We start from the raw sequence: 21,995 nt of genomic DNA on the forward strand, positions 1-21,995 counted from the left end.
ATGCGTCGTTAAAATTCTGCGTAGTATTCGTTATGGTTTAGCGTGTGATGTATTGTCACACCAAGAGAAGAGCAGTCATGCGACAAAGAGAAACAACGTAAACAAATCTGCGCCTATAACTGAGGCTGGCAAAAGTAGAGCAGACACAGCCTGATCTGCTGTAATTTAGATTCAGTATTGTGCGCAAATTTCACCAAAGAAAAACAGTGAACACTCAAAGGACAAAGATAAAAGCGGCATTCTTTCCATCCCGTTGCAACATCTCCATGTGGAATGGTTCTAGCAGGCACAAAAAGCCGTCGTTGACTGTAACCACTCTCGGCTTTCGTGTCCAAACACCAGTGTTTAGACCATTATTACTACCAGTAGTATTCCTACTTCTACCTATTACTACTGCCGATTACTGCTACCTATTACTACCAGTAGTAATAGATTGCACACAGGGTGGTTATCTAGAAAAATAACCTCAGTTGAAAGTTTTAATACATCGGAAGATAGATCTTACATCAAACATTTACAGTTTGCTCTGAATGAGAGGAGACTTCATGTTGCAAAGCCCAGCACACACTTTAACTACCTCATTCACAAGTGCCCTATGGTGAATTGGCACACTTTGCTTTAGTATTCTGAATGCCTTTATGCAGTTTATTGCCTTTTCAACGTGTATCCTTAGGGATGCAATTCCCCTTGTTGGGGTGACCTCTTTTTCGTGAAGCCTCAGCCTCCCAAGTGTGAAGGCTGGGATATTCAGGCGGATATGTTTCGCTTTCATTTCATCACTTAGGACAAAGCCCCCATCTGCAATTAGCTCGCCACCCTTTTCAAGGTATTTGCAGAACTCAGAGCACCGCACAATAAACCTGTCTGAGGCACGTCCGCCATACACGTGACAAACAAACAATGGATCCACTGGGCGCAATTACAACAAGAAATTTTCCTCTTTACCCCCTGCTCGTTTTAAGCGCTGCCCGAGGCCAATGGACCGAGCGCATTTGTCCAGACGAGTTCACGGCCGCCTGCGCGGGCGACAATTCCGGAACGATAAGGGGCATGTACGATTTGCGAAATGTGCTGCAGTAACTTCCCAAGCGGGCGGCCGATATGTGCTCCTGAAGTGATGGAAGTGAGTGCATTGTGCACGTAATAATATTTTAAACGTGAGTAGCGGTACGGGCGTTGTGTCGCAGAGAACCCGGTGGGGGAGTCTTGCGATTCGTTGGGGGCGAAACTTTCCGCGTATGTATTAGTAGTATGTGTATAAGAGAGTGTAGCTATGCGCTCTCCACGACTAGGCCTTTCGACGCCGCACAGCATGGAAATATCCCGTGCCTCGTCGCCTTTCGGGTGACAGAAGCGACCACTTCCACCAATAATTTGGCCCCTACGCGTTTTAACTGCTGTCCGAGGCCGACGCAACGACTGTATATGTTGTCAGCCGAGTCACGGCCTCCTGCACACGTGAGAATTCCGAAAGAAAGAGGCTAGAACCGCTTAGAAACCATTCTATATAGAGTTACCGATTGCGATACGTGAAATGCATCTATCGCGGACAAAAAGTAGTTTTTAGGCATGTGAGATTTGCGAAATGTGCTGCAGTAACTTCCCAAGCGGGCTGCCAATATGTGCTCCTGAGATTCCCCCTTTTTGTGATGGAAGTGAGTGCATTATGCACGTAATAATATTTTAAACGTGAGTAGCGGTACGGGCTTTGTGTCGCAGAGAACCCGGTGGGGGAGTCTTGCGATTCGTTGGCTTTCCGCGTATGTATTAGTAGTATGTGTATAAGAGAGTGTAGCTATGCGCTCTCCAAGACTAGGCCTTTCGACGCCACACAGGATGGAAATATCCCGTGTGTCGTCGCTTTTCGGGTGACAGAAGCGACAACTTCCACCAATATTTTGGCCCCTACTGGTATTAAATGCTGTCCGAGGCCGACGCAACGACTGTATATGTTGTCAGCCGAGTCACGGCCTCCTGCACACGTGAGAATTCCGAAACAAAGATGCTAGAACCGCTTAGAAACCATTCTATATAGAGTTACCGATTGCGATACGTGAAATGCATCTATCGCGGACAAATAAAGTAGTTTTTAGGCGTGTGAGATTTGCGAAATGTGCTGCAGTAACTTCCCAAGCGGGCTGCCGATATGTGCTCCTGAGATCCTCCCTTTTTGTGATGGAAGTGAGTGCATTATGCACGTAATAATATTTTAAACGCGAGTAGCGGTACGGGCTTTGTGTCGCAGAGAACCCGGTGGGGGAGTCTTTTGATTCGTTGGGGGCGAAACTTTCCGCGTATGTATTAGTAGTATGTGTGTAAGACAGTGTAGCTATGCGCTCTCCACGACTAGGCCTTTCGACGCCACACAGGATGGAAATATCCCGTGCCTCGTCGCCTTTCGGGTGACAGAAGCGACCACTTCCACCAATAATTTGGCCCCTACTCGTTTTAACTGCTGTCCGAGGCCGACGCAACGACTGTATATGTTGTCAGCCGAGTCACGGCCTCCTGCACACGTGAGAATTCCGAAACAAAGATGCTAGAACCGCTTAGAAACCATTCTATATAGAGTTACCGATTGCGATACGTGAAATGCATCTATCGCGGACAAATAAAGTAGTTTTTAGGCGTGTGAGATTTGCGAAATGTGCTGCAGTAACTTCCCAAGCGGGCTGCCGATATGTGCTCCTGAGATCCTCCCTTTTTGTGATGGAAGTGATTGCATTATGCACGTAATAATATTTTAAACGCGAGTAGCGGTACGGGCTTTGTGTCGCAGAGAACCCGGTGGGGGAGTCTTCCGATTCGTTGGGGGCGAAACTTTCCGCGTATGTATTAGTAGTATGTGTATAAGAGAGTGTAGCTATGCGCTCTCCACGACTAGGCCTTTCGACGCCGCACAAGATGGAAATATCCCGTGTGTCGTCGCTTTTCGGGTGACAGAAGCGACCACTTCCACCAATATTTTGGCCCCTGCTTGTTTTAACTGCTGTCCGAGGCCGACGCAACGACTGCGTATTTAGTCAGCCGAGTTCACGGCCTCCTGCGCACGCGATAACTGCGGACTTGCAAGGACAGAACTCCATGGCTTAGAAATCGTTCTATATTGAGTCGCCCATGGCGATCAGCAAAGCACATCTACCGCGGATAATTTAAAGTAGTTTTACGTATGTAAAATTTACGAAATGGGCAGCAGTATCTTCCAAAGCGCACTGCCGATATATGCGTGCTGAGATGCGCCCCTTTTTATGATGAAAGGAAGTGAGCGCATCGTGCACGTTATTGCAATATAAAACGCGTATGGGCTCTGTGTCGGAGAGAAGCCGGCGGCGAAGTCTTCCGATTCGTTCGGGAGCGAAAGACGTTTGAAGTACGGGCACCCGGGGTGGAGGTTTCTGGCAAGCCAACCGTTCGTCTGCGGAATGGGGGACCGGTAGTGGTGACGGTATATGATGTATATGAGTTACCGCGATTTGATTAAAGTGTCAGTTGCGAAACGACATGATGTTGTAGCGCAAAAATACTGGAAGGACGCAGAGCATCGCAGAGAGTGGAAAGGAAGACACTTTTCGTCTTTTTGGTATTTCTCCGCTACATGTCGTCCAGGGAGCACCGACTCGGCGAAGCTATTCAGATTGCGCTGCCAAAGTCTTGCATCGGTGCAAGACTTCGGCAGACGCCTCTTGTTGGGCACTGGAAGGCGTGTGCTCCAACATTAACCTAAATGCCATTTCCAGACACAAACGAAGTCGTTAGAGGCCTCAGGAAACGAAGGTGAATAAAAAAAAAAAGACAGCAGACCAGCTTCGGCTCTCATTTACTGCTGCCGCATCCCACAGCGAAGACGAAAATTTAATTTTTGGTTGCTTGTTCTCAAATATTTGGTTTGGGGAACTGGACAGTGGTCATAACGTGCATTTTAGAGGCGATGGGCAGGGCCGTGTGAAATTCTAATAATTTAAACTAAGAGTATAAATGAAAGGAAATATATACTACATAACTGAGAACTGTAATTATGGGATAGATGAACAAGTTCTGAATGGGGTCGTTGAGCAGTACAAGGGCGGAAAGAAAATATGTGGGCAGGAGAGACGCTGTTACTCTTTATGACGTACGCAATTTCGTGTTTGTGTAATATAGTAATGCATTTATTGTAATTTCAATTGCACACATGATCCGACGTTACTACTTGCAGCCTCCCTCTCTATGAGGGAGCAGTGTTTACGTAAAATACGTGGCTTTATGAATAATTTTATTCCCAGATATTTGACCATAGATCATGTTACTGTCTTCTGTTGATGCGGTTCTGCATTTGGCCATTTAAATATAATTGAGTCCGACAGTATTGCTACATTGTTTGTTATTGCGAAAACATTATATGTCCCATGACGCAGAACATCTGGCCTGATCAAGCGATGGTACCGAAAATAGCCGATGGCGCAAAGAGTGAAAATACGTAAAACACATTCAGCATAGGGACTTACAACTGCTTACGTTTGGGATTGTGAAACGATTACAATTGCTTAGGTGAAATAATTTCGATTGATGTTTTCGATGTGCATTAAATTTGCTCCTGCTGAATCGGTGCGTGTATTTGCGTATACCTTGGCCAGGAGCTGAAAATTTTCGGGGCATTTTGGTGCAGAACAGCAAATCCTATTTTATGCCTAATTGTATGTCTGTCGTGACTATGTCGTCTTTTTTGTGTTCTTTTTTCGTCTTTTGAGGCGTGCTTCCGTGGGCGGCCACCTTTCGCAGCTGCAGCTGAGGTAGACGCTTTCGTGTGCATCGATGTGCACATTTACAATCATGATTGTCATATATGCCGGCCTTGTGTCACCTTCGCTTCTTTCACGAGCATGACGACGAAGAATTGCACGCAGACACACCGCTGTCATGCGATGCCATATTGTATGATCCTCGTCCACTACAGTAGTTCTCGTTTTGAAATCCGAAATACACGTAACACTACCACTGCTCTCAGAGTGTCTGTTAGGCTTAATGCCCTGCCATGTTTTGTTTCCTTGTAATAAAGAAAAATAAGTGAGTGGTTAGAGGGCTCGACTGGTAGGGCTTTAATTTCAGATTCAGTGGCTGTGGAGGACACTAGGGATGACGAAGTAGCTTGACGGCGACAGAAATAATTTGTCGGTAATGACGACAAAAGTCATCGTCAGCGTAGCGGAATTGACAGGCAGGGTGAAACCCGATGTCGAGCTCTCAATCACAGTCACAATAAAATTTTGTGGTTTCATGTGCCATGAAACCAGAAAATGTGGTTTCATGCGACAGAACCACATCTGGTGGGTTGTGGACTCCGGGTTCATTTCAAACACTGGACGTTTTTATAGGAACCAACTTGCACTAGTGTTATTGCATTCCGCTCCACGACAATGCGCTTACCGTGGCTATGAAGGCGATTTTTGTGTCGTCTATTGCCTTTGCAAAATTATGTCTCGCTTGATGCTGGAATTTTGTTAATGTGCTTGACGATAGTGTGCACTATAGTAATTTTCGGACAAGCCTCGTGCTGCGACTGCTGGTCATGTATTGTTGCGCAGGCTAGAACCACTTTATAAGTTTTGAGCTTCGGCGGCCCGACTAAATTGCTCTGTAAAGTCTGTAATAGATGAGAGCTGCCGAGCTTCCTCTTAAGGCCGAGAAACTGCTGTTGGCAGTTCAGTCAGTCTTGTGACACTCGAAAAGCATGACCGATGCCTTGGAGCGGCGGTAGGTGCCCAGGTAGAAGGCCGAGAACCAGGCGAAAAAGATGAGTCCCTCGATGACAAGGATCGCCGAGAATGGGCGCACGAAGTGACCCGCGAAGAACAGCGGAAGCGAGTTGTGCACCATCAGTACCACGAACTGCACCAGCTGCACCTGCGAGGGTGACGTATTGTGTGAATGGCCCTGTTATGAGTAAAGTCTTTCGGTCAAGCTGGCCACGGCAATCTCAGCATATCTGCCATTGATGTCACTCCTAGAGGACTCCTTAGCGAGGCCGGACTCATTTAGTAGTTAGCCAGCATTGTTGTAGCTTGTAATCCACAGTCAGGTTTTGAGCATTATTACTCTTGGACTTTTATCATGTCTTACTTCAGTGCAAAGAAGGAGGCTTCGCTCTTCTGTACGCAAGGTTGTAAAGATAAAAGCGGGCGAAGCTCTGTTATCCGGTTTTGATATTCATGAGCGTGTATCCTTGGCGAAATTACAAAGTGACGCGGAAAGATCTTGTAACAAGGTAAACCTGTCGAGACCTGCCAACAGCATAGGCGATTGTAAGAACAGTGCCTTGATATTATTTTATAGTGTGAAAACTCATAAGCTAGTTCGCTCCCTCCGGATAAATGTACCCGGCAAAGGCTCTTGGCAAAACCAAATTTCTCTTTCTTTGCAAAATAAAATAAACCTTTTTGGGGTCGATGATCCTGTTAGTCAAGGATTCAACGGAATTCGTCAGATTTCTTAGTAGCGATTTATAGAAGAACCTAGACGCCCTTTTGATCCACATTAAAGACCTGTACTATTCTCTACCTCCACAAGGTGTGCTAAAGTGAATTGAGGCAAGCATTGACAGGTTTGGGTCCATTGCCTTTCAGAATGCAGTGGGTGTTCCCATTGCGACCTCTCTGCAGCTAATTTCATTTTCCCTACCTTATTTATACCTATGTGGGATGGTATGGAAGCCTGAATCTGGAGAAAAGCTGCGAACTTACTGGATCTTGCTGGGATCCAGTGTTATGCGAGTTATACTTAGCTTAAGTTGACACACGACTTAGTGATGATTAGCAAGCTCCAATGTTTTTAAGATTTTTAGGTTCGTGGATGACATTTTAGTAATTTTTGAAAAAAGATCCGCTAGTAAACCACTTACTGTTGATTGCACCTTGACAACCGTTAGGCAGATTTCAGAACAATTGCAAGTGACTCATAAACTTCCATCGAATGGACCCTTTAAGTTTTAGAGTTGTATATCGCATTTCATAATGACCAAACGTGCTGAGGTTGCCAAGATCAAGGCAGCCGATGTTGCCTTATGGATCAGTCATTCAGTTTAAACAGTGCCAAAGACATATGGACAAGAAAGAGCACAGGACCAGCGCAGACAACCTTCGACATCTTCATTGAAGCCCGCACAAATATAAACTATTCGCAACGGGCTCAAAGAGAGAAAGGAAGAAAGGTAAAACTAGTCATCATCAATCAACTACTGCTGCGCATGCGTCTTAAACGTAAAACTATGCAAATGTAAAATGTACAATATGGACACAACTTCTGAAGAATTTAAGTTCCTCAGCGCAAAGAGCTATAGAAGAGGCGCTTACGCAAGTAGCTCCTAACTCACAATTTGAAAAAGCCTCAAAGATTTCCCTGGTCATCTAATCCCTGTACCTTCACAGCACACGTGTCCTCTAGGCGGGGTGAGCAGCCACACTTTGCACAATGAACTGTTAGCACAATGAACAGCGCTACCAGTCAGTCTTGACACAGTGTGCATGCTCCTGTAAACGTTCATCAAGGCCGCGTTCAGTTTGCACCGTATAAGGAAGCCGCAAGAGGTGGGAATGGTATAAACTACATTAGTTTACAAATCTATGGGCTTGGCTGTATGCCGCTTACTACAAAGTTCAGACGTTTGCCGGCTATTGTTGACTTTCTTGCGCATTCTTTCCAACTTTTTAGGAGCGGTATAAACACCACCTTAGCACCTGCCAGGTCTGTGGCTTCATTGTTGCGGAGGGACGCACAGTGTACACACGGGATCACAACATCCATCATTCATCATCAGCCTGGTTACGCCCACTGCAGGGCAAAGGCCTCTCCCATACTTCTCCAACTACCCTGGTCATGTACTAATTGTGGCCATGTTTCCCCTGCAAACTTCTTACTCATCCGTCCATCTAACTTTCTGCCGACCCCTCCTGCTACGCTTATCCTTCCCTTGGAATCCAGTCCGTGACCCTTAATGACCATCGGTCATCTTCCCTCCTCATTACATGTCCTCCCCATGCCCATTTCTTTTTCTTGATTTCAACAAAGATGTTATTAACTCGCGTTTGTTCCTTCCCCCAATCTGCTCTTTCCTTATCCCTTAATGTTCCACCCATCATTCTTCTTTCCATAGCTCGTTGCGTTGTCTTAAAGTTATGTAGACCCCTTTTCGCAAACCTCCCGGTTTCTGCCCCGTACGTGAGTACTGGTAACACATAGCTGTTATAGAGTTTTCTCTTGAGAGGTAATGACAACCTGCTGTTCATGAACTGAGAATGCTTGCCAAACGCACCCCAGCCCATTCTTATTCTTCTGATTATTTCAGTCTCATGATCCCGATCCGCGGTCACTACCTGCCCTAAGTACATGCATTCTCTTACCAGTTCTAGTGCATTGCTACCTATCGTAAATTGCTGTTCTCTTCCGAGACTGCTAAACATTACTTTAGTTTTCTGCAGATAAATTTTTAGACCCACCCTTCTGCTTTGCCTCTCCAGGTCAGTGAGCATGCATTGCAATCGGTGTAGAGTTACTAAGCAAGGCAATATCATTAGCGAATCGCAAGTTACTATGGTATTCTCCATTAACTTGTGGGATGTCGTGTCTGCCGAAGGACGAATCCCAACATAAAAACGTAACGACTCTTTAGTCGACTAACGATGGCAGTGGACGGGCATAGACGACCGCACGCCAAGTTTCATCCTAGACGCCAGCGCTCGTTTCTCCCCTGGCGGAGCGATTTTATCTCCAACGGGTGTAGGTTTCCGTCGCCGCTTCCCTTCACGGTCGCGCCCGCATTCAGTTCGCGCTGCGCGCGAAACGTCTCTTGTTTGCGACGGCACCTCTTCGGATGACCGGAAATTATTATTGTGTTGTTAACTGTCACGACAGCAATGTAAACATGAAAAGGTTGATGCCACCAGTGAAATTCTGCCGATTCACAAGAAAATGGTACGAAAGAAGCAGACGACAGACATGGATTCCTGCGGTGCGCCGAGCGAAGTAAACATCTGGCAAACGAAGCGAGCTCGTTCATTGATCACTCCTGAGTGTATGACGGTTTCTATATGTAACCCACGTGAAATTAATAATTACTCGGCACATAATCTTTTTATTCATATAAAAACTTAAAGTTAAACGAGCGCTTGTCCTGTCTTCTTTCTCGTGTTTCGTTTGTGTGTGCGCTGTCTAAGAATGGAAACCACGGGCGCTATAACGTAAAACTATTCCAAACTTTTCTATTCCAATTCTGCTATCAGCCCTCCGCGATTGGTCAAAAACTTTTTTCGACCACCCCCCATTTCACCTGTCTGTCACGCGACGTTACAAAAACCGCAATACCTCCCCATCTGATATGATGTGTGCACACTGGTTATGCATGATTTGACATAAAAAAGAAAAACAGTTATTTCTGATTCGACCCTTTTTCCCCATTAGCCCTCGGCTATTGGTAAAACGTTTTCGGGCTGCACCCACTTCACCTGCCTGTCACGCGACGTCACAAAGCCGCACGAACGCACCGCGTCAAAGTGACGTGTACGCGATAAAGATGCATTAATATGCCGAACAAAACTGAATTTTTTTTGGAATAGCGGCAGGCTGCCCCGTTCCGAAAGGAATAAAAGATTGCTGCCGCCGATCGCTGAGACGCTGGCTACTCACACCTGCCGGAGAGCATGGGTGTATTTGCGTATAATAAAGCTTCTTGCGCGACCGTGTAACGTTTTTAAGCACTTTCGACACGTTTACTACTTCATTCTGCCAACTCTTCTTTGCTGAGGGTCAATTTTAGCGTCATTCTTAAGCTTCCGTTGCATGCCGCCGCGATTTTCGGCCAGCCAAGTAAGGGAAAGCCGACCAATCGCAGACGCCGGCTCCACCCTCTTCATCCGTTATCGGTTTTCAGTGCACTGGCTCTGCCCTAGTGAATCCCTCTCCACTTGAGCGTTCCCCTCACCTCTTGTCAGCCAATTAGATGCAACAAGCCGCTCAGTGTAGGCAATGTTATTCGTTTTTCAAGCAAACAAAAGGGACCTCCTATGAACGAGGAGAGCATTTGATTGGTCTGTTCAGACAACCCTATGGGTGACCGCCCGGTGCTTGCGTCGGTGGTTACGCAAATGTGACGTCAGGAAATTGGAATAGAAACATATTGGAATAGTTTTACGTTATAGGGCCCCACGTCTGTTGTATGCGCTAGCAGTGGCCGAAGTTCACGCGTGCCGGGAAATTGAATATGTGCATGATGCATTGAACATGACCGGAGTTCACTCCCGCTTCACCACTGCACCGATCGATCGGGTTACTGGACGATACACACCCGCGTCTTGGTCGCGCCGGCATTGCTGAAGCAGGAATGATTAATAATACTTTCAACTTCCGTCTCTTGAGTACTATTAAAAAATGACCAAGCTGTCTACATTGCTGCCTCTATTCCATATTGTCGGGGACGTACTAGTTAAAGTTGTGTGCGCATGTCGTACTTGTGCTATGCAGCGATATATCTTGTTTATTTCCGCACAGTGTCGATAGAAGTCTGTTGTCGCCATCAGAGACAACACGGATTTGTAGCAAACATAATGTGAGAAACTGCAAAAATGACTTTAGCTCGTAGGTGCCGTATGTATGTGCCGCATCGTATGTGCTGACGATGTTTCCGGCGGCACATACGATGTCGTTTCCAATTACCTGCTCAGCGTCCCTTACATGGTTAAGCAGACGCTGCCCTTTCGCCGCATTGCAGCCATAAAAATAATCGTCAAGCGTACCGATCTTCTTAAAGGCAAATATAGCGTGTGCAGTTTGTCTCACACTAGGGGGGAAACTCGGAACGTATTGCGTCGCGATGCGGCAAGCAATGGAGTCGTGCGGCGGCAGCAGCTCGAGCAGGCGCGCACGCTTGAGGGGCAGTGTCGTGATCTGCGTCGTCTGCTACGGCGGCGCGCGCTGGCCGCATTTTCAGGAAGCGTGGTACTGTCAGGGGCAGTGCACCGATTTCATGGGTACTGCAGGAACTTAGCTGATATTCTTTACTAAACGTTGTGCGTCGCCCCACTCTGATCCTTCATTGGCGATAATGGAGTTCCACAAACTTCTTTTGACAACATGGTTCATTTGTTCTTTCGAAAGGCCGGAGTACTGAGCGTGTGCACGTATATTTCTTCACTGTGTGTGCTACCGTAATGAGCAGCGACAAAACGCACCAAGATGTGCGCGCAACGTGCTCAGTCTTTGTTTGACTCGAAAGGAAAACAAAGCACTCAACAATGGGAGTCGAACACGGTGAAACAAACGGACACGATTAAATGAACGTTTTAGGTTCAGACAATGAGCTGGAAGTGATTTTTCTCGACAATCATTCGCTACACCAGACAGACCCTGCCCGCCGGTGTGGAATTGGACACGTCACGCTCGGAACTTCAGTTAGTATCTCGTCATGTCTCCAGCAGCAGCGATGACAGCGCTCATCCTGGAAAGCAGTGAAGTGTAGAATGACTTGATCAGGGATGTGTTCATTCGCTGCACGTCTCAGTCGCTGACGATGGTGGATCGAAGCCTATCCTCGGGCGACTGACAGAGGGGATGTTGCGCCAGCGATACTTTCAAAGAGCCCCAGACATTTTAAACGATGTTGGCGCCCGGGGATTGAGGCGGCCGCTCCAAGAGAGTGACTGCGCGCTCTTCTAGCAGTTCTTGCACAGCACGAGCAGTGTGGATCGGCGTCCTACCGCGTTAGAATATATAGTCGCCTTCCAGAAACGGGCCGTCAAGAATGTATGGAATCAGTACGTCGTCTATGACTGCCATGCAGCGATGAACTTACATTCGAGGCGTATCAGTGGGCGTCGCGCAACGCTTAGCAAAGAATACCGGCTCATTTCACGCAGTAACGATGTGATCGGCGCCCTGCACCTGACAGTAGAACGTTTCTCGACAATGCGGCCAGCGCGCGCCGCCGTAGCAGACGACGCCGTTCAAGATCCCGCCCCTCGAGCATCTGCGCGAGCTGCTGCCGCCGCCTGACTCAAGCTCTCGCCGCATCGCGATGCAATGCGCTTCGAGTTTTCCCCTAAATGTGAAAGAGACTGTACACCACCCTTCGAAGGAAATGTCCACGCGCACACACCGCGCGCGGCGCGAAACGTGCCCAAACACGCGCAGTGAAGGAGGCAGAGAGAGAAGGAGATTCTTGATGGGAAGGAAAGGTTGGGGAAAAGTGCAATCAAGGCGGCGCGAACGAGAGATGGGAGAGGGGTACCACCCGCGAATAGAATTTTTCTTCGCATGCGGCGCTCTCAACGCCTAAAACCCCTCAATCTCCCAAAGTAGCGCCATTCACTTCCCTCCTCCTCCGCTCGGCGCGGCCTCGACGGTGGCGCCGCTGGTGGTGGGCCTGCCGTAGCAGACGACGGCTAACACGCTACGGGAGGAAATCCGCGGAAAAGTTCGTTCGAGTCCTGCGGAGCAGTTTTTTCAATCTAGATCTTGCTTTGTCAGTCGGTAACTGGCCTTAAGAATGTCGTGTCGGATTTGCGGAAGAAATAGAGAAAAGCACCATTATTCAAGGCGCATTTAAGGCGTAAAGCGCGCGCACGTTGAAAGTTCGTGTTGCTGAAACACGACACAAGCACGCGGTGTGCTCAGACACGCGAGTAATTACCAGAGTTTGAGGTTTTGACAGCGCGAAAGTATGTGCACGTGGTTTCGTAGGTTAATTTACGTACCTGCAGGATGCTTTTGTTCGGCCGGCGCGTGAGAGATTCCGACTGTCTGCGGTCAGCTATGCCTGGCAGCAGGGCCGTTTCTGTTCCGCGCCTTTTACAGATGTACGTAGCTCATGCACAGGTTGTGGTGGCCATGAGCAACGTTTTCACACATAGGCGGTATAAATAATTTTAACAACGTACCAGCATATGAAATCGTTATTTATTTATTACAGTGCAAATGGTTAGAATTTGATAGAAAAGAAAGAAGGAACTTGATGGGACAACTGGAAAGAGGTTCAGAAAATAATTATCCCCCTCCCTCATTGGCACCAGCAACACTTTTGTTGAAGTGCTAATTTTATCTCTGTATACTACGTGCGTCTGTATTCTTTTGCGTTGTAAGTTTTCACAAGGAAGCAGTGTTGCGTTAACTGGAACAGTCAAGGCACACAAGACAGAAGAAAAGTTGATTCTTGGGTTTTACATCCCAACACCACGATCTCATAAGGCACGCCATAATGGGGGCTCTGGATTAATTTTTTTTTTTTTTGCAGCTGGGGTTCTTTAACGCACCCCCAATGCACTGGACACGGGCCCGTTTTGACACGGGCGTCAAAAGAAGAGGTTGGAGGAGCCGTGTCACTTCACAAAGCCGCGCGTTCTTTGCCACTTGCTCGAAGTTAGCCCGCCCGATCTTGTGAATCCACACTTTTCTTCGTTTTGCGTTGCGCCCGGCGGATGGTAAAACAAAAAGCTTTTTGCCGTCACTGGGTCTGTTGTGGCAACCGTAGGCGCAGCAGCACGGCATCGCAATTAAGCACTCGGCCCTAACACATTGTATAAAACTACCGCGCTCCTTCAAACCGCCTGCCGTACTTCGTCGCGTAGGCCCAAGAATGGGGGTCGCAGGCCCAAGATTGGGGGTCGCAGCGCGCTGGAAAGAAAAGATATACAAAAGCGCGGCGCCTGCTCTGCGCCGGAAAGAAAAAAATATACAAAAGCGCGGGGCCCGCTTTCACGTGACACAGATTGGCCAATGGGGGAGCGGAGGAGGCTGGGGCGACAGGAGGAGTGGAGGAGGAAGCGCCTGGGTGAGCGGGGTGGCGGAAAGATCTAAGAATGGCGCTACTTTTGGAAAATTGAGGGGCTTTATCAACGCCGGCGCAGCAGCGCCGCTCTCGGTGCCGTTCTTGTCTATACCAACGCTACGTTTGTCCCAGTAGCGGAAGGTAGAAAGCGCTCGTTCTCAGCCAGGTAGCCTCTTTTTATAGCCACCGCCGGTGACGCGGTGGTGGCGCTATATATGCTTTATCGGCCACGCACTCCAGCGTGCAGCTGTGTTATGCTGGGCCGGATGATAGGAAGACGGAGGGTGCGCAGAAATATGCGCGGAGTGTGTCGCCACAAACTCTTATCCCAAGTTCTTCCCAATCTAGGTATCTGAATACCTCCTGTAAGCACGCTGTGAATAGCATTCGAGAGATGGTATCTTCCTATCTGACACCTTTCTTGATGGGCATTTGTTGCTTTCTTTATGGAGGACTACGGTGGCTGTGAAGCCGCTATAGATATCATTCTGCATTCTTAGATACGGCTCGTCTACAACCTGATTCCGTAATGCCTCCATGACTGCTGATGTTTCGACTGAATCGAACTCTTTCTCGTAATCAATGAAAGCTATATATAAGGGTTGGTTATATTCCGCACATTTCTCTATCACCTGATTGATAGTATGAATACGGTCTATTGTTGAGTAGCCTTTACGGAATCCTGACTAGTTCTTTGATTGACAGAAGTCTAAAAGTCTAAAGTGTCCCTGATTCTATTTGCGATTACAGTAGTAAATACTTTGTAGGCAACGGAAATTAAGCTGATCGGTCTACAATTTTTCAAGTCTTTGGCGCCCCCTTTCTTAAGGATTAGGATTATGTTAGCGTTTTTCCAAGATTCTGGTACGCTCGAGGTCATAAGGCATTGCGTATACAGGGTGGCCAGTTTTTCTAGAACAATCTGCCACCATCCTTCAACAAATCTACTGTTACCTTATTTTCCCCAGCTGCCTTCCCCTTTTGCAAAGCTCCCAAAGGTTTCCACCACCTGTAACGGGGACGCAACAGTCTTGGTTATGTCCCTTACCACTTCGCGCGATTTCATGGGGGAACGAACTCTCTTTGCATTCACTGTATGTCGCGCACGCACCTTGGCCTGCTGCATCTCCGAAAGATCCCTTCCTCCTGACGTAAAGGCCTTGTTAGGCGGTTTCAACTCGTCGACCGACAATGGCATCGGGATTGCAAAGATTTTAAGATCTGAGTAAGCGCTTGTCCCTGTTTTTATTGCGAAAGCAATAATACGCCAGGTCTAACCGCTCGTCGCCTATGCCGGGTCACCCCAGAGCCGGCGATGCGCTTAGCAGGTGGTGTGACGTCGGTTCTCTCTGTTGCTATGACGACGCGTGACGTCGGCTGCTTCCCGCCCCAGCTAGAAGAGAGCCGCGCGTCACGTGCCCCATGGCACCCGAGCCAGCGCCGCGCCTAGCAGGTGGTCTCTCCTCTGATATGATGACCTCCTCGCCGGGCGCTCGCTCCGTGGCGGCTTCAGTGGGATATTAGCGGCGGTGCTCTACGCGTTGGTTGATCAGTCTCGCCATGGAAGTTACCGACAAAGAGTATATATCTGAATCTGGTTGCTCTACTGCATCGGAACAGTTAAATTCTAAGGCGAAAGCTAAGCAAGCTGCGAAGAATGAGAGAAAAATGTTGCAACGTGCCCAAGAAACAGAGGAACCGCGAGAACAACCAAGTCCAACATCAAGTTACACCACAGGCAGAACTACAAGCGTAGCCATGCAGATATTGCTTTCTCAATTCAACCAGTTTCAACCAGAGCTAAACCACAGCCAATTTTTTTCTTGCGTCCCTAGTCCCTGCTTCGCGCTGTACCATATAATATAGACTAAAAAGCCAGTTAGCCGATAACCACAACCCTTCTAAGTTACATTCCTAATTCTTCGGGCACCCTTTACATCGTTTTTTTTATTCATCCGTTATGATTACCCAGATCGCATTCACTGTGTGTCACCCTCGCGCCTTGGCCTCCTGTATCAGCGAAAGAGCGCTTCCACCTGACGTCAAGGCCTTGTTTGGCGGCCTCAACACGTCTACCGGCCACGCCATCAAGGTACGCAAGATTCTCAGACACTCGCGTAGCAACAGGAAAGGGGGGGCCGTTGACCGCGGGTGCACGGGGCCAGTAGGGGGGGTGGTGTCATATACGTCTGAAGGCACCCGAAAATTGTCGATATCCCCGCCTCCCTCGACTACAACCGGGGGGGGGGGTGACAGAAGAGCTAAGGGCCCCGGGCGCCAGACGACCTAGCTACGCCACTGTTCTCAGATCTGAGTAAGCGCTTGTTCTCGTTTATTCCTTGCGTCCCTTGTCGCCGCTTCGTGCTGTACCACACAATCTAATATGGAAAACGAACTAACCCAAACCCCTCTAAATTACACTTCTAGTTCTCCGGGAACCCTTTGCATCCGTCCATTTTGATTACCTTCATCGCATTCCCTGTGTGTCGCATCCGCGGCTTGGCCTCCTGCGTCTCCGAAAGAGCCCTTCCTAGAAAGAAGTAGAAATGTAACTTAGAAAGGTGATGGTTTGTGCTAGTTGGCTTTACATTTTAGACTCTGTTGTTACATTTCTAGTTCTTCAGGCACCTTTTCCATCGTTTGTTTGGATCCGTCGATTCTGGCTACCCTCATCACATTCACTCTGTGTCGCGCACGCTCCTTGGCCTTCTGCATCTCCGAAAGAGGCCTTCCTCCTGACGTAAAAGCCTTGTTCGGTGATTTCAACGCATCTACCGACCATGGCGTCAGCATTTTCAAGATTCTAAGATCTGAGTAAGAGCTTGTCCTCGACTTTTTGCGTCCCTTGTCCCTGGTTCGCGCTGTACCATACAATCTAAACTGGAAAACAAATTAGCACCAACTATCACCCTTCTAAGTTACATTCCTAATTCTTTGGGCACCCTTTCCGTCGTTCTTTTTTGCATCCGTTCATTATGACTATCCTCATCGTATTCACTGTACATCCCTGCACCACGAGCAGATCGACATCTGCTTCCAGTGCGGGGGGGTCGGACACCGAATAGACGTGTGCCCCAATCCCCAAAATCGCATCTGCCGGGGATGCGGCATCGCCAACCCGGATAAAGAGCATGCGTGCGTGCCCAAGTGCGGCCTGTGCGGCGGCAAGCGTCTCACCGCCGACCGGGCCTGTAAGGCAAAATTTAAGACGCCGTACGTGGTACGGCGCCGTGACGATGCCGGCGCCGTGACGATGCCGGCGCCGTGACGGTGCCGGTGCCGTGACGATGCCGTGACGGTGACCGGTGCCGGCATCGGCGCCGTACACTTCGTGGAGCCGTTCGAGAACGCCGGCCCGCAAGAGCGGACACCAAAGCCGCCGACGATCGCCATCGGCTGGCTCCAAGGACGGCCGCCGCTGGGAGACGATGGGGAAAGGAAGCAGTCGAAGCTCGAGTGGAAAACGCCGGGGTCCCGGGCAGATCGAGAGCCCGGGCCGAGTCCAACCAGCGGGGGAAACTCGCCGGGAAAAGGTCGGCTGGACCGACAGGTCTTCCGTCGCTCTAGGGAACGACAGAGAGTTCCCACCCCTCAACCCTACCCCACCTCCCTCCTCTGACCAAAACGCCGCAACACGTCAAGAGTGCGGCGAATGTACAGAACTTAAAAAGACTAATTGAAAGGCAAAACGCCTAGATTCAGGCACAGAACGTGCAGATCAGAGCACTCATGAGTAAAATAGATGCGCTAGCTAGCGGCAGCTCAGCGGCTAAAATAACCAAAACGAGCACGGCGCCCGAGGACACCGACGAGAAACGCAAGGTGCCTCGGAGGGACCCCCCCCCCCCCCCCCTCGCCCGCCAAGAGCGGGGAGGATAGGCGCAGCCCATGCCACAAGCATTGAGTGTTCAAGAAGCGATAGACGCTGAAACCACCATTGACTGCGAGACGGCATCAGCGGCACCGCAGACGTCGCATCAACAACAGCAACCGCCGCAAGGGGGCAAACTGGCAGCGATACTCGCAGCCATCAATGAAATCAACGAGAAGCTCGAGAATATGAATTCCAGGCTAGAGGCCTTCGAGGGTCAAATAAAGATCCTGTCAGTCCAGCACGAACGACTGGCGGCGAATACAGCAACGATAACCGTGAAGAACAAGTTCGCAACGCTAAAGAATGAACACACCAATAAAGTCAAGGAATCGATCGCGTAAAGGTGCGGTCGCATCAAAGCGTCAAAAGAAGGTGACGCAGATGCCGAACAGTAAAAAGCAAATCCGCAGGGGGGAGGGGGGAGGAAACAACGATCATTTACCAGTGCAATTGCAGGGGCATCCGCACCAACGAGGCCGAGTTACAACATCCCATAGATGGGCTCGACCAGAAACCGGATATGATGGCGTTGCAAGAGACGCACGGCAGACCCAGACTCCCGGGATACGCGACCTACATGGATCCGACGCAAGGCGGGACGGCGTTACTGGTGTGCACCAACTAGCAGCCACCCAGCATCTCACTGCGCAAAAGGGCTGCGAACACACGCTGGTCGAGGTTCACACAAGGACGATTGGCAGTGCCGGAAACCTGTTTGTGATGAGCGTAAGTTGCAGGCCGTCACAAAGGCAGTACGACTAGAGAGAGAGAGAGAAAGGCAAAGGAAAGACAGGGAGGTTCCAGTGATTATCTCCGGTTGGCTACCCTGTAATGGGGGAGGGGAAAGGGGATGCGATAGGTGAGAGGGAGAAGGATTAAAAAAAGGAAACTACACACACACGCACGTACACACAAACTGTTTCTGTGGGCACTGTCACGCAGCCCGCAAAGGCGTTCCTACTGTGATGCAGTGCACCGTACAATCCTGAGTCACACAGTGAAGTCACAATCTGTCAGAAAGTCCAGTGTCTTTTAAATACCGCAGCAGCGCCTTCATAGCCGATCGCGCGGATGTTCGCGTAGGCCAGTGTCCAAGGATCTTCTTTTCTGTCAGTGGGCGCTTGTCCAGTTTGTCTAGGGTGGCTGAGAGGACTGCTCTTTGCGGGTTGAAACGAGAGCACTCACAAAGAAGGTGCGCGATTGTTTCATTGCACCCGCAGAAGTCACAAAGTGGGTTGTTGGACATTCCGATAAGAAAGGAGTTCACATTTGAAAATGCTACTCCAAGCCATAGACGAACTAGAAGGGTACAGTCGCGTCGTGGAAGCTCGGGCGGAATACGGAGTTGTAAAGTAGGGTCCAGGGTATGAAGTCGTGCACTTGTGAAATCGGATGAATTCCACTGAGCTAATGTCAGGTCGTTTGCCAGTACGGCAAGTTTTTTTTTTCGCTGCGTCGGCTATGCAACAACAACGACTATGCAACAACAGTGAGCCAGGCGAAGAGGTTGGCGGGCAACAGGCCACTCCTGGTACTATGCGACTTCAACGCCCCTCACATTACATGGGGTTACAAATACCAATCTAAACGAGGCAAGGCTCTACCAAAGGCAATGGAGGATCAAGAAATGGCGCTCCTTAATGAACCATGCATCGTCAACCGAAAGGTAAACAGCGTCAACAGGGACACCACACCGGACCTGTCGTGAATGTCGGGCTCAATGGAAGTGGCCTGGCGGAACGAAGGCGTAGACTTGGGCGTCGACCACAGCATCTTAAGCATAACGATCAAGGGACCAAGGTTCCGAGCTGCCCTCGGCAAAGCCCGGATCACCAACTGGGACCGAATGCGCAAGCACACGGACCAAGAAAACGAGACGTCCGGAGGAAACGCGGTGGATGGCAGACATTAAACGTAGGCAGAATGGGCGCGAGAACAAAAGATCGCGCTCGACAGATTTACTCAAGAAGTAGTGACAACAATGCAGATGCCCTTTGTTGACGCCAAGCTAGCACGCATGTGGGCGGCGCGGCACTGCATACGCGAAGATGGAAGCGTCAACGTCGAAAGAAGAAGCTCGTCAAACGCATCACGATACTCAACAAACAGATCGCTGAATACGCAACCAACCTGTGCCGCGAGAACTGGGTGAGTACGTGCGACAGGCTGCAGGGAAAGCTGTCGGCGCGCAAGACCTGGTGCCTGCTCAGACCTGATCGACCCGTTGAGCTGCAAGACCGCAATCAACCGCAACCTCACCAAAGTTCTGAACGCTTACGATGGCAACGGCCAGGTGCTCACTGAAGACCTCAAGGCGATGTACCCCAAGACATAGAGAGGGCGATTTCCGATACCGGAGGAGTACGGGCGACCGGAAAATCCGGCATTGGATGAACCGTTCACCATCACGGAGTTACTAACAGCCATAGACGAAAGTAATAAGACGAGCGAATCCTGAACGGACGCCATTACATACAAGCTGCTCGCCAATATGAGCGATGCGGCGGCACGCGGGCTCCTGGGTCACGTCAACAGAACCTGGGAAAGTTGCCCGCAGAATGGAAAGAGTCCGAGGTACGGTTCATAGCGAAACCCGGCAAACCTCTGACGATCGAGAACATGCACCCGATCTCGCTCACCTCTTGTGTGGACAAGGTCATGGAACGTATGGTTCTCAGAAGACTTCAAGCACACCTGGACGAGACGAGTCAGATGCCGGTGACCATGTATGGATTCCGCCAGCACCTGAGCACCCAAGGCGTCCTGATCCAATTACACGAACTAGTGATTAAGAGAGCAACGAGGCACGCGCCCCGGGGTATACTGGCTTTGGACCTCAAGGGGGCCTTCGACCTGTCCCACGCCAGCGTGCTCGAGAACCTGCGCATGACGGGGTGTGGCCGCAAGACCTACGGCTATATTACAGGTTTCCTAACCAATACAACCAACGGCGATTATCTGGATAGGAAAGGAACGGTCCGAGCCTGCGGAGCTAGGAGACAGGGGTACCCCACACGGGTCGGTCCTGTCAGCTCTGCTTTTCAACCTGGCGCTTCTGCCCCTGCCCGAACTACTCAATCAGATCAAAGGCATGGACCACGCGTTTTATGCCGACGATATAATGGTGTGGACCAACCACGCGGGGTCCGATGCCTGGGTGGAGGAAGACCTACAGAGAGCGGGAACGACTGCCCACGAGTATGCCATGACTTGCCGCCTGAGCTGCGCTCCACAGAAATCGGAGCTGGTTATGGTACAGCCCGGAAGACCAAAGAAAGAGCCACCGCCGAATATAATTATCAAATTATCACCATCGATGGCACAGAGATCAAGCCAATGCAGCAGATCCGGATACTGGGCCTGCTGTTGCGCAGCGACGGCAAGGCGCACGCAGCCGTCTACAAAATCAAGACCACATCAGAGCAGGTACTCAGCATGATCCGGAGAGTCACCAACCAGAACAGAGGGATCAAAAAAGAAGACGCACTGCGCCTGGTGCAGGCATTCGTCGTGTCACACGTAACGTACTCCACCCGCTACCTCCAGCATTCGAATGTGAACCGCGAGACGCTGAACACGACGATAAGGAAAGCAGTCAAGTTCGCCGTGGGCATCCCAGTCTGGTCGCCAACGCAGAAGCTGCTGGACATGGGTGCCCACAACACGGTGGAAGAGCTGGCGGAAGCACACCTATCCCACTAGAGAGTACGGCTGAGCTGGACAGAACACGGCCGGGCCGTTCTACGCAAGATGGGATGGCAATTTGAACAGCAACCGACAACGAAGCCGCTCCCCACAACGTGGAGAGAGATTATTAAGACCACGTCCCGACCACATGCAGCAGGGGAGGAACAATGAGAGACGCTCTGCGCGGGCGAAGGCACTGGCTCGACAGCTGAAGAGGACCCCGAGGTTCTCTACGCGGACGCCTCGCTTCCCAAGCACGGCACCAGAGCAATGCTGGTCGTCACCACCATAGATAAACTTGTCACAGGTGCGTCGATAGGGACGACGAATACAGCTGAAGCCGAAGAAGTGACCGTGGCCCTCGAACTCGCACAACCGGGAGTGAGGACTGTGGTCACATACTCCAAGACCGCCTACGCAAGCTATCGCAAGGGGAGCATGTCTTCCACAGCACTAGCGATCCTCACCAAGCGCAAATCCCCGGGACGGGCCATTGAGCTCGTGTGGGTACCGGCTCACTCGAAAGTAAAACGCAATGCACTCGCCGGCCACTAAGCCCGAGAACTGTCAATCCGGGCCGAGGACGAGCCAGAGCTACCACACCCCGTGACAAATTGCAAAGACATAACCCAAATGTACAGAAGCGGC

The 21,995-nt window shown here is 49.9% G+C and overlaps 1 protein-coding gene across 7 annotated transcripts in view; it reads right to left on the reverse strand.

Moving 5' to 3' along the window:
• Positions 1 to 1,971: 1,971 nt before the first annotated feature.
• Positions 1,972 to 21,995, reverse strand: part of LOC135920826 (very long chain fatty acid elongase 7-like) — a 397,384-nt gene continuing 377,360 nt past the window's right edge. For 5 of the 7 annotated variants that reach the window (XM_065455093.2, XM_065455094.2, XM_070536304.1 and 2 more), the window contains one exon: positions 1,972 to 5,880. In XM_065455093.2, the coding sequence (XP_065311165.1) occupies positions 5,680 to 5,880 (201 nt within the window). In that variant the 3' untranslated portion in view covers positions 1,972 to 5,679. Of the gene's footprint in view, positions 5,881 to 16,251; positions 16,317 to 21,995 lie in introns of all 7 variants that reach the window. The other 2 variants (XM_065455097.2, XM_065455096.2) reach the window with 2 other exon arrangements.

The sequence above is a fragment of the Dermacentor albipictus genome, chromosome 3, assembly GCF_038994185.2.
Source record: "Dermacentor albipictus isolate Rhodes 1998 colony chromosome 3, USDA_Dalb.pri_finalv2, whole genome shotgun sequence".
Lineage (NCBI taxonomy): Eukaryota > Metazoa > Arthropoda > Arachnida > Ixodida > Ixodidae > Dermacentor > Dermacentor albipictus.